The following is a 12,471-nucleotide window of genomic DNA, read 5'->3' as shown; positions in this document are numbered from 1 at the left end:
CGGCAACCAACAGAATGGGAAAAAATTTTTGCAGCCTACCCGTCTGACAAAGGGCTGATATCCAGAATTTACAACGAGCTAAAACAGATTTACAAGAAAAAAACAAGCCCATTCAAAAATGGGCGAAGGATATGAAGATACTTTGCAAAAGAAAACATACATGAGGCCAACAAACATGAAAAAATGCTCATCATCACTGGTCATTAGAGAAATGCAAATCAAAACTACATTGAGATACCATCTCACGCCAGTTAGAATGGCGATCATTAAAAAATCTGGAGACAACAGATGCTGGAGAGGATGTGGAGAAATAGGAACACTTTTACACTGTTGGTGGGAGTGTAAATTAGTTCAACCATTGTGGAAGACAGTGTGGCGATTCCTCAAGGACCTAGAAATAGAAATTCCATTTGACCCAGCAATCCCATTACTGGGCATATAGCCAAAGGATTATAAATCGTTCTACTATAAGGACACATGCACACGAACGTTCATTGCAGCACAGTTTACAATAGCAAAGACCTGGAACCAACCCAAATGCCCATCGATGATAGACTGGACAGGAAAAATGTGGCACATATACACCATGGAATATTATGCAGCCATCAAAAACGATGAGTTTGTGTCCTTTGTAGGGACATGGATGAACCTGGAAACCATCATTCTCAGCAAACTGACACAAGAACACAAAATCAAACACCACATGTTCTCACTCATAGGAGGGTGTTGAACAGTGAGAACACATGGACACAGGGAGGGGAGCACTATACACTGGGGTCTGTTGGGGGGAGTGGGGGGGACAGCGGGGGTGGTAGGGAGTTGGGGAGGGATAGCGTGGGGAGAAATGCCAGATATAGGTGAAGGGGAGGAAGGCAACAAATCACACTGCCACATATGCACATATGCAACAACCTTGCATGTTTTCCACATGTACCCCAAAACCTAAAATGCAATAAAAAAAGAAAAATAAAAAAATAAAGCTTGATATAAAAAAAAAGAAATGATTTTATAAATATCATAGAAATATCTAATAATTCAGGCTCTTAACTGTATTTCTTGTTCTATATATCTAAATTAATTAGGGAACAATTGATATTTAACAATAATAGGATGATTTTCAGTTCTTTGTGTTTTGCTTGGTAGAAAATGATTCGATAATTTCAAGCAGGCAAAAGCAAAAATTAGAATGTTTTTACTAGAAGTCCAAAATACAATTGTAAGGGGCTATAGCTTTTATGTGTAGTAAAAACAGAATGTGAGCCAGAGGGTTGTTCTGTTTCACTTTAAGAAGAAAAAATATAAGAATATTTCTTAATTGACAACAGCAATAAAATCCAATATAGCAGGGGTTCCTAACCCGCAGGCCATGGACTGGGAGCAAACATTACCACCTGTATTAGTCAAGGTTCTCTAGAGGGGCAGAACTAATACTATATATATAAAGGGGAGTTTATTAAGTATTGACTTACGCGATCACAAGGTTCCACAATAGGCTGTCTGCAAGCTAAGGAGCAAGGAGAGCCAGTCCAAGTCCCAAAACTAAAGAACTTGTAGTCCAGTGTTCAAGGGCAGAGGAACATCCAGCGTGGGAGAAAGATGGAAGTTGGGAAGTTAGGGAAATCTCTCCTTTTCAAAGGTTTCTGCCTGCTTTTTATTCGCTGGCAGCTAACTAGATGGTGCCCACCGGAGTAAGGATGGATCTGCCTCCCCCAACCCACTGACTCACATGTTGATCTCTTTAGGCAGCACCCTCACAGACACACCCAGGATCAATACTTTTTATCTTTCAATCCAATCAAGTTGACACTCAGTATTAACCATCAAACCGCCTGAGCTTCACCTCCTGTCAGATGAGCAGCAGCATTTGATTCTCATAGGAGCTCAAACCCTATTGTGAACTGTGCATGCAAGGGATCTAGGTTGCGCAATCTTTATGAGAATCTAATGCCTGGTGATCTTCTGAGGTGGACCAGTTTCATCCCGAGACCATCCCCTGCCACCTCGTCTGTGGACTTGCTCTCCCCCGTGATCTTATCCTCTGTTCTTTTCAGCTACTCACTGCTATAGTCATATCCTTTGTCATTACCAGTGATAGCAACCTCTCATTTTCAGCTTTAAACTTCTCATTCTCCAACCACCATCTTTCTTTCTAATACATTCTCTCTTGTTATCCAATCTATTGACCCCAATAGGAATGTCAATGCATTGATTCTGGTGCTTTTCCATTGTGTCATGTCTCCTTTATGATCCCAATTCCTCATCTTGCTTAAAAAATTATAATTATTTCTTTTATTACATTCTGAGTTCTATCTTAAAACCTATCTATTCTTTTGCTTTTCTAAATTATTACTTTATACTTTGTTTCTTCAAACTCTGTTCAGTTATCTCTCGTCCTTATTCTTAGCCTTTGCCTTGCATCCTACTTCCCTGAGAAAATTGAAGTAACCAGAAGAGAACTTACAGTTTTCTGCCATTGCATCTCTCCACCTTCTTCTATCTATACTCTGCTTTCTCTCCTGTTGTGGATGAACGGGACATTTTTGAAGCTGAGGAAAACTTCCACTTGTTTACTACATACTACGCTGTCCTCTTGTCTACTCAAGATCTTTTGTCCAGCAATTCTGTCGCTCCTACATTTTAATTCTTTTCTCTATATGGAATCACTCCTATCAGCATATAAAGCTGCTGTTATTCTTCTAGCTTAAAAATAAAAACTTTTTTGGTCTCAGTTTCCCTTCCAGGTGTTATCCTATTTTTATCTTTACCTTTTCAGTAAAACTCCTCAAAATGTTGTCTATACATGCTCTTTCAGTTTTTCTCCTCCCACTGTCTGCTTAAAGCACTTTTATTCCCACCACTACAATACAAATGATCTGATAAATACGATCAGTGGTTTCTGTATTGCTGAATCCAATTGTCATTTCTCAATCCTCAAAGTCCTCTTATTACTCGGTATTTATATTCTTCAGAATTTGACAATTCGGATCTCCTCCTAGAAACAATTTCTTTACTTCCATGATTTTCCTCCTAACTTTCTGGCACCAAATTAGATATTTTTCTATTTTCTTCAAATTCTGAGTTTTGGAGTACCCCAAAGCTTGGCTTGTGGATTTCTCATTTCTCTCTGTATTCACTAGCTAAATGAGCTTATCCAGCCTAGGGCTTTAAATACCATTCAAAATGCCGGTGATTACCAATGTTATTTCTCCCTATCAGATCTTTCTACCTGTTAAATTCTGGACTTGTGTAACTACCACGAGATCTCTCCACTTAGATGTCTAACAAGCGTATCAAACTAAAATGTCCAAAACTCAGCTTATTATTTACCCTCCAACCCTGTTTTCAGTCTTCCTCATTTCGTTTGGGCTGTTACTCTTACATTAAAATCCTGAGATTCATTTTTGACTCTTCTCTTTCTCCCACATTTCACACATGACCCACCAGCAGTTCCTGGAAGCTCTACCTTCATATTATATCTGGAATCTTACCGCTCTGCTGCCACCCTGATCCACACCCCCATCATCTCTCACTTGGATTATTGCACTAGACTCTTATTTGAACTTTTACCCTAGAATCAAAGTGATCGTTTTAAAACTTAGATCTTATCCGTTTTCTCCTTAAAGCTTGTCTAAGGCTTCCTGTCTCGCTCAGATAAAAGTCACAGTCCTAACTGTAACTTACAAGGCCCTACATGACCTGACTTCTCATCCCCTATTTCCTTCTTTGACGTCATCACTTTTCTGGTCTTCTCCTCTCAGTTCTTCAGGTTTTCCTGGTTCCTCCAACGTACTACACGCATTTCAGCTGTAGTGCCTGTTCACATGCCCTTTTTCTCTGCCTGGAATACTTCTCCTTCAGATAGCCATACAACTTGTCCCTTTCTTTAGGTTTTTACTAAAATGCCACCAAACTGTCAACTGCCCCAGGGAGTGGCACTCCCTAGGCAAAGTTAAGGGTCATGGGTCACTCTTTTCACAGAACTCTAGGATCTCTGTTCTCTCCCTAGGCCTGGGGACATAGCTCCTCTCTCTCTCTCTCTGTTTCTCTTATTGTCTCTCTTATTCTCATTGTCATCAAAGACAAGTCACTTCTTACCTTCAGACTCTCTGAAAACTAAAGTAAGAATACAAGTAATCTGCAAACAACTTTTCGGTGAGGCCTTCTTTCCTGAAATCTTACGAACACTTTCAATAAAACTCCCACAACAGTTTTTATATCCCTTCCTGCTTAATTTGTTGCCTCTCATATTACCACTACCTAACATACTGTATATTTTACTCATTTTATAAGATGTTGTTATCCTCACTAAAATATAAGCTCTATGAGGGCAGGTATGCTCAGTGCAGTCCTCGATCCTCAGCATGTAGAACTGTTCATGGCACTTAGTAGACAGTCAGATATTTGTAGAATGAATGGTGAATGAGTATGCTGAAATACATTTATCAAATAATCTTAAAGTGTTTAATATTTTAGGAATAATCTAAATTTCATATATATTAGGAAATTGGCAAAAATGAGAGTGACTAAACATATATACGTTTTTTCTTTTATTCAGTTCTCTTCTAGGGAAAACCAGGTCAAAAGGGGTATGCAGGTGAACCAGGACCAGAAGGCTTAAAGGTAAAGCAACTGACTTTATTATCAGTTTTAAAATATAATTTTTGTAAAGATAAAATTATGACTTGCATGCAAATATGAAATGAATGCATCAACTTAAAAAGAACCAGTAAGATGTTAAAACTGTTACAAAAAGCAATTGAGAATCTGTATCTTTATATCTGTATCTATTTATATGCAGGTTGAGTATCCCCTATCTGAAATTCATGGGACTAGAAGTGTCAGATTTCAGACTTTTTTGGAGTTTTGAACATTTGCATTATACATGTTTACCAGCAGAGCATCCCAAATCCAAAAATCTGAAATCCAAAATGCTCCAGTGAGCATTTCCTTTCAATGTCATGCTGGTACTCAAAAAGTTTCAGATTTTAGAACATTTATGATTTCGGATCTTCAGATTTGGGATGCTCAATTTGCGTATCTGTGATTATGTCTGTGTCTATATCTGTATCTGTGTATGTGATTTAATAAAGAAATATTAGATAAGATTTGTGGGTTACATACAGGGCAATAAACCATAACTTCTGGGGTTATCAGTTCTACTGGGTAGAAATCTACAAGTAAATATACCTTTACTAAGTCTGGATCTTTTAATCACTAGTAAACACTGAGTCTGAGTATATTCACTAGATAATCACTGAGTCACCTTAATTATTTTATGATGTTAAAAAGATACCTAACTCATTATTTAATTCCAAGGTCTCGGATAATTTTTTTATAACACCAACAAATATAAAGTAATACAGTAGTTTATTATGGACAAAATTGAGGCCTGAAAAAAACTGGCTTAGAATTGGTAAGTTTTGCAAGTTTAAGATGTAACTATAAATTGACATAGTCACAGCATTATTACTGAGTTTCCTAAAACTAGATTGTTTATATTAAACTCATCGTTTTTATGTTGCTGGAATCTAAGGAAAAGCTACACAACACTTTTTGAGATTGATAAAGAAATGTGAGCTAAACTATTTTTTAATGTGTCAGTGTGTATGAGGCTGAAATTATCCTGGGGCGGAATATGTATACCTGAGTCTTCCTCAAGTTACATACAAAAATCCTCAGAAAACAGGAGAGTAGTATTTATAAATAGAGACTTAATCACTTCTCCTTTACAGGGATTAACAAGTCTCCTTTACTGTACTGCCAAATAGTGCTAGGAAATCCAACTGTGAGGTACCATCCAGTAAAACCGGGAAGAAACGGAATCTTATTTATATACTTGCCCTAGAATCACTCCAAAATCTAGGTGGCTTCGGTGTTGCCTAGTGAATGGAGGAAATTCTGTAATGCTCCTTGCTCCCTAGCTGTCACTGAAATTTGCGTTTCAGTGCATCCTGTAGCTATTAACTGGGACCTGGCACTCCCTGGGGGAGTTAGTTAAGGATCACACTCTTCACAGAACCCTAGATCGGTGTTCTCTTCCTAGGCCTGGGGAAGTAGCTTCCCTCTCTTTCATTTGTCAGACAAGTAGCTTCTTACCTTCAGACTCTGAAAACTAAAGTAAGAAGGAAAGTAATCTGCAAACAACTTTTGCTTTTTGACTGTTAACACAAACCTCCCTTAAAACTAAGTAGCACAAAGGGTTCATCTTTTTTGGAATTTAAGAAGGGTGATTTATGGGTAAGGAGGGAAAAATACTAGAAAATTAATAATTCATATGTTATTCTTCCATAAATTTTCCATAAAAGCTGTCTAATGAGCTGCCTGTTAAAATTAGTTATTACACCATACTGCAATGCTTCACTCTTTACTATTTATCTAAATACATACAGAAACTGAAAAGAAAATTTGTGTAGACTTTGAAAGTTTATTTCAGTTATCACTCATGATGAATATTAGGTTTCAGTGCTTAAAATCACCACTATCCGATAGAAATACAATATGAATCACAGATATGAGCCACATTAAACAGTGAAAAGAAACAAGTAAAATTAATTTTAATAGTATATTTTATTTAACCCAAGATACAAACTATTATATCCTTTCAACATGTAATCAATATTGAAATTATTGAGATGTTTTATATTCTTATTTTGTAGAAAGTCTTTGAAATCTGATGTATTTTTTATATTTATATCACATTTAGATTCAGACCAGCCTATTTCACATATTCAATAGCCACACATCATCACTGGCTACAATATAGTTCAGTATCTTAACATCTAACTGAAATATAATTATTAACGTTTAGACAGTAATTAAGTTTAGACATGACGTATTTAATCTGTTTCTGTACAGAAAATGTATATTGCTATTAGAGTCAGTCTCTGTTTGGTACTTTGAACTTAATCTTTTACCTTTCATCAATCTATACCCTTGCAAATGCCATTCCTCACCAGGAGATAAGAATGGCCCTTTCTCATTACCAATGTAAGTATCACATATTTTTCAGGGCCCCACTTACAGCTTCATAATCCATTATTTAATATCATTAATGTTTGGATTTTTGAAAAGTAATCTGTTACATATATTTTATTTACCACTGCCAGAAGGGTGTGGGATAGCATACCATAATTAGATACGTTAATAATTCTATAGTGAAACATAAGTATGTTCAGATCAATTGGAATAAATCAAGACTGTAAATAGCCTCATTCAGAATAAAATAAGCTTTACTGCTAAATCATTCCAAGTTAGGTCAAGTTTGCCACCAAATGAATTGTGAAAAACTTTGAGTTTTCCGAGCTTTATGGACTGCAAAATTGTGTTTCAGAGTTTATGAACATGCATTACTTCTCCAGTGATGCCAGCTCTAGCTGCTTGAGTTCACAGGGTGTCTGCTCCTAAGACCTCCTTTAGCACCTAACCTGTGGCATGTATTCTTTTCTATTCAAGCAAATAGAACATCCCTGCAGGAAAGGCTTTAATTTTATTCTTCTTCATATCTTTCACAATGCCTACCACTCTGCCTTTTATAGAGTACACCTGAATAAATATTTTGTTTTAAAAAATTTTATTTATAAAATTGATTAAAAGTCATGAATAGGAGAACATTTTTTAAGAAAATAGATTATTACTTGATATGGTATGGATTTATGTCCCTCCACAAATCTCATATCAAATTGGAGAGGGGCCCAATGGGAAGTGATTGGCTTATAGGGGCAGATTTCCACTTTGCTATTGTTGTGATAGAGAGTGAGTTGTCAGGAGATCTGATGACTTATACTTGTGTGGCACTTCCTCCTTTGTTCTCATTCTCTCCTGTTCCAACATGTGAAGTTGTGCTTGCTTCCTGTTTATCTTCCACTGTGATTGTAAGTTTCCTGAAGTCCTCCCAGTCACGCTTCATGTTAAGCCATGAAACTGTGAGTTAATTAAACCTCTTTTTTTCATAAATTATCCAGTCTTGGGTAGTTCTTTATGGCAGTGTGAGAATGGACTGATACATTACTATTTAAGTGAAACTAAAGGGTAGGCCACTTTTCATAGAAACACTGTAACAGAGTTTTTTAAAACTTTTATTTTAAGTTCTGGGGTACATGTGCCGGATGTGTAGGTTTGTTATATAGGTAAACGTGTGCCAAACTGTAACAAAGTTTTAAATAACTGAAATTTCTTTTGCCTTTTTCTAGCTTATGACTAGATAATTACGTTAAAAATAATCGAAACTGTCATGAATAATCTAGTTTGAGAAATATGTTTTTACAACTTTATATTCTTTTTTGACAGGGAGAAGTAGGAGATCAAGGAAATATTGGAAAAATTGGTGAAACAGTAAGCCTATTTTATGCTCTTTTTTTTAATCAACTGTAAGCATTTTTAGGAATCATATTAGCCATGATTATGTTCGCTGTAATCATGTTACTCAGAATCAGAATAATTATTATCCACTGCAAATGTGGACTTACTTGTGATGTTTCTGCTGACAAATAAAACCTATTATACAAAAGAGAAATGAGGGGAACACAATTGACGACATTTTCATTCAATATAAACTGTATTTGTGACTTCAGAAACATTGTTTCTAATATTTGGATTTTAGTTTATTCTGATAGCTTCAATGTAAATTTGACCTTAACATTTTTCTTTTTCTTTTATATATATATATATATTTTTAATTGTACTTTAGGTTCTGGGGTACATGTGCAGATCATGCAGGATTATTGCATAGGTACATACGTGGCAATGTGGTTTGCTGCCTCCATCTCCCTGTCACCTATATTTGGCATTTCATTATTTATTTTATTTTATTATTTATTTTTGAGATGGAGTCTTGCTGCGTTGCCCAGGCTGGAGTGCAATGGCATGATCTCACCTCACTGCATCCTCTGCCTCCTGGGTTCAAGCGATTCTCCTGCCTCAGCCTCTCAAGATAGCTGGGATCACAGGTGTGCGCCACCACACCTAGCTAATTTTTGTATTTTTAAGAGACAGAATTTCATTATGTCAGCCAAGCTAGACTTGAACTCCTGACCTCAAGTGATCCACCCGCCTCAGCTTCCCAAAGTGCTGGGATTACAGTCATGAGCCACCTCACCTGGCCATTTTTCATTATTCAAAAGCTTATTAAATCATAAAATAATAACTTGAGGGTAATTTTTCTTTAGATTTGAAAAGTTGAGGTAAACTAAGAGATATTGAGCTGGAAAGTACAATTGTGTTCCTCAAATAAAGATTGAGTTGTTAAATTAACATTACTGTGGAAGAACAAAGCTTCATGTTGTATTTGAATCAGATTTGTTACAAGTAATTTTACCTTCTACAATGAAGAAAGCCCGCCAAAATATTCTCTAACAAAAGAACTTACATAACATATACAAAGTGGAAAATTAAATTAACACCAGGAACGTGAATTTCTTTACAGTGTGCTAAATTAATTGTCACAAAATAGATAATATCCTTTCTTATGTCTTAAAGTTTTTTTCTATATGATTGCTTTATAGGCTTAAATAATTAAAGAATTATAAATCTTGGTCTTGTGATAAAACAATGTAATACTTCTGATACTCATTTTTTGTCATTAATTGTTAACAAAAATAGGAAGAGTATCTGTGTAGTCAAAAGATCATTGCCATACCCAATTAATCCTGAATCACTGGGAAAGTTTCAAGGAAGTATTTAGCTGAATTAGATTATTAAAGGCTTCTAGTCAAATATGACTGTAACTTATATTTCTCTAATATTACTCATTTATGAGTGACAAATTGCTTAAGAAATATATATATAAAGTTGGCATCCAAAGTTAAAATGCTAATGAAGAACATATTTTCTTAAAATAACATCTTACATATTAAACTTTTAAGTGTTATTTACTTAATAGTTCTGGACTAATTCCACATAATATAAGAACTCACTGCCAGTGCTTTCCAAAGACGAAATGGACTGTCTTGGCAGGTAGTAGATTTTTGTCAGTGCAAGGAAAGTAATATTTATTGAACATTTGCTATGTGCTAGGTATAATGCTAAGTGACATTCCATATTATGGTATTTCATTTAATTGTCAAACAGCTTTAAAAGATACATTTTGTTATTCCAATTTTTAAAATTAGGAATCTGGAGCACGCTGAGTAACCAGGTCAAAGTTACATAGCTAATAAGTAACTGAACTGAGGTTTAAACACAGGGCTCCAAACTCAAAATCCAAATCTCTACATTATGCCATGCTCGGATGTTTTAATATTAGTTCAATAGCTATTTCATGTAAATGTTGTAGAGAGTCTTTAAGTATCTGCTAAGTTATTAGACAAAAAGATCTTTCCAACTTTGAGATTCTATCTTTCTTGTTAAGGATAGCACAGGAAGCCTTCTTTAAAAAATTACTGACTGGATCGAGTTGATTCAAATATATAAAATGTCTAGAAAATATTTTTGGCTCTCAGTAATTCCCAGCTTTCATTTTGTCTTTCCAGTTTCCAAATCTTAGGAACATAGTTCCTCTAATTCAGAGTTCTGTTGCCAAGAAAACTCTTGAGAGATATGAGAAGATATGGTTGTACTTCATGACATCTATCTTGTAATTGTAGTAGCTGATTTTTATCTTGTTCAATCTTTTTATATAGCCATTAACTGCCTTTAACTGGCCTTCCTCCAGGTTTATTTGTTTCTAGATTTATACCAATTAGAACTCAATTTGTGATACAATGTGTCAAGCAGAGCGGTCCCACCTATATTTCATGTCTACCTCTTATAATTATTTACTGTATACAAAGAATTAATTTCCATGAATGTGCCCCAGATGAGTCTCTGATTTCCAAAGATGTCCTCTTATCTTCCACATTCTAGCATTCAGATGTTTAGAAGTAAATCTAGAAATATCTAACCATAAATACCAGTCTTCTCTGTCTTAAACTGTCTAGGACAAAAGTATTTGAAGAGCTATAAAGGGAAAAAAAATGTACTTTTTCACAATTGACCAAGAGACAAATATTGGGATCAGTGGATAGACATTATAAGAGATCAGCTTTTGGTTTAACGTAGACAAGAATATTTTAATAGAATTCCTAGCACTCAAATAGGCTCTTCCATAGAGTGATTTAACACCTTATTATTGGAAGGTTTGATGACTATCTTCAATCATTTATTAGACAGATATTTATTGATTATTCCAGGCACATTTTTAAACATATAGTCCCTACTTTCATGGACCTTACAGTCTATTGGAGGTTTGACAGATATTAGTCACATAAAGAAATATATAAACTCTGAACCATTCCATAAATGAAAAGTAGAAGGGACTATGACAAGGGTGCGAAATTTAGATCAGCTGACGAGAGAAGGCTGTTTTGAGGAAATGACTTATGAGCAGTGATCATAAAGAATGTTATGAGTTAGCCCAGGAAGGGGTGGGGAAAAAAACTGTCCTGGAATATGCAATATAATATAGTTTCCAACTTTGCCACTTACCTTGCTATAGAGAAATTACTTAATGTTTCTAAATATTTGGGGTTTTTTCAGCAGTAAAATGATGAAAATAACTGTCTCATAGATTTTTTATGATGATTAAACATGATAATGCATATAAAGCACTTATCACAATGCCAGTCATGTGGTAAAAACTTGATAAATGTTAGCAGTTGTGGTGGAGGTTATTGTTATGTGTGATGGTAGCTGTTTTGATAAACTGAAATAAAGTTGGTGTGGAAAGACAGATGAACAAAGGGAAAAGGTATGTGAGATGATACTATTGAAGGAGTCACTGGTCAGTCATTTAGGACCGTGTTTATTACTTTGCACTTGATCCTAAGGTCAATAAATAATCGCTGCAGTTATGCTAAGTAAGCCAATGTTATGATTTAATTTGAGGTTTAAGATCACTCTTGTTGCAATGGATTGGGAAGTTAGAACATGACTGTGAAGAGCAGAAGTGGAAGAAGATAACCAGCGAGGATGCCACTACAGTAGTCTATATGAGTGAGTGGAGATAGAGAAGTACATATATTTGGGAAATATTTGAGGTAACAGATTAGAGGTAGGCTGCAAATCAGGGAAGGATACTAATCAGTCCCCAGTGTACAATAGGCCTTTAACAAGTAAACTATATAGGATTTATCAGGAATATTCTGGAAGCACAAGGAAATGGTATATATAATGTCTCAGAATAATCCCAATTCTAAGAATCCATGACTTTTTCTAAGAATTTTGGTGCTTTTAGTCTTCCCCTCACCTGCCAATTTGCCTTCTTTTCTCTGGCCCTTGTCTGTCTGTCTGTCTGTCTGTCTGTCTGTATTTATTTATTTATTTATTTATTCTTTAAGTTCTGGATACATGTGCAGAATATGCAGGTTTGTTGCATAGGTATACATGTGCCATGGTGGTTTGCTGCACCTATCAACCCATCATCTGGGTTTTAAGCCCTGCATATTTTAGATATTTGCCCTAATGTTCTCCCTCCTTTTGCCCCCCATCCCCCAAAAG

General features: G+C 35.6%; 1 protein-coding gene across 1 annotated transcript in view; it reads left to right on the top strand.

Annotated features, from left to right (window-relative positions):
* Positions 1-12,471, top strand: part of LOC135273382 (collagen alpha-1(XXIV) chain-like) — a 74,376-nt gene that overhangs the window by 25,553 nt on the left and 36,352 nt on the right. Inside the window, exons 4-7 of the mRNA XM_064372162.1 lie at positions 4,567-4,620; positions 6,957-6,987; positions 7,837-7,922; positions 8,287-8,331. Coding sequence (XP_064228232.1) covers positions 6,966-6,987; positions 7,837-7,922; positions 8,287-8,331 — 153 coding nt within the window. The 5' untranslated portion in view covers positions 4,567-4,620; positions 6,957-6,965. The remainder of the gene's footprint in view (positions 1-4,566; positions 4,621-6,956; positions 6,988-7,836; positions 7,923-8,286; positions 8,332-12,471) is intronic.

This window comes from Aotus nancymaae, unplaced genomic scaffold (assembly GCF_030222135.1).
Source record: "Aotus nancymaae isolate 86718 unplaced genomic scaffold, 86718_ANA_hifiasm-v0.15.2.pri h1tg000007l, whole genome shotgun sequence".
NCBI lineage: Eukaryota > Metazoa > Chordata > Mammalia > Primates > Aotidae > Aotus > Aotus nancymaae.
The sequence above is the reverse complement of the archived record's forward strand: the minus strand, read 5'-3'. Positions and strand labels throughout refer to the sequence as shown.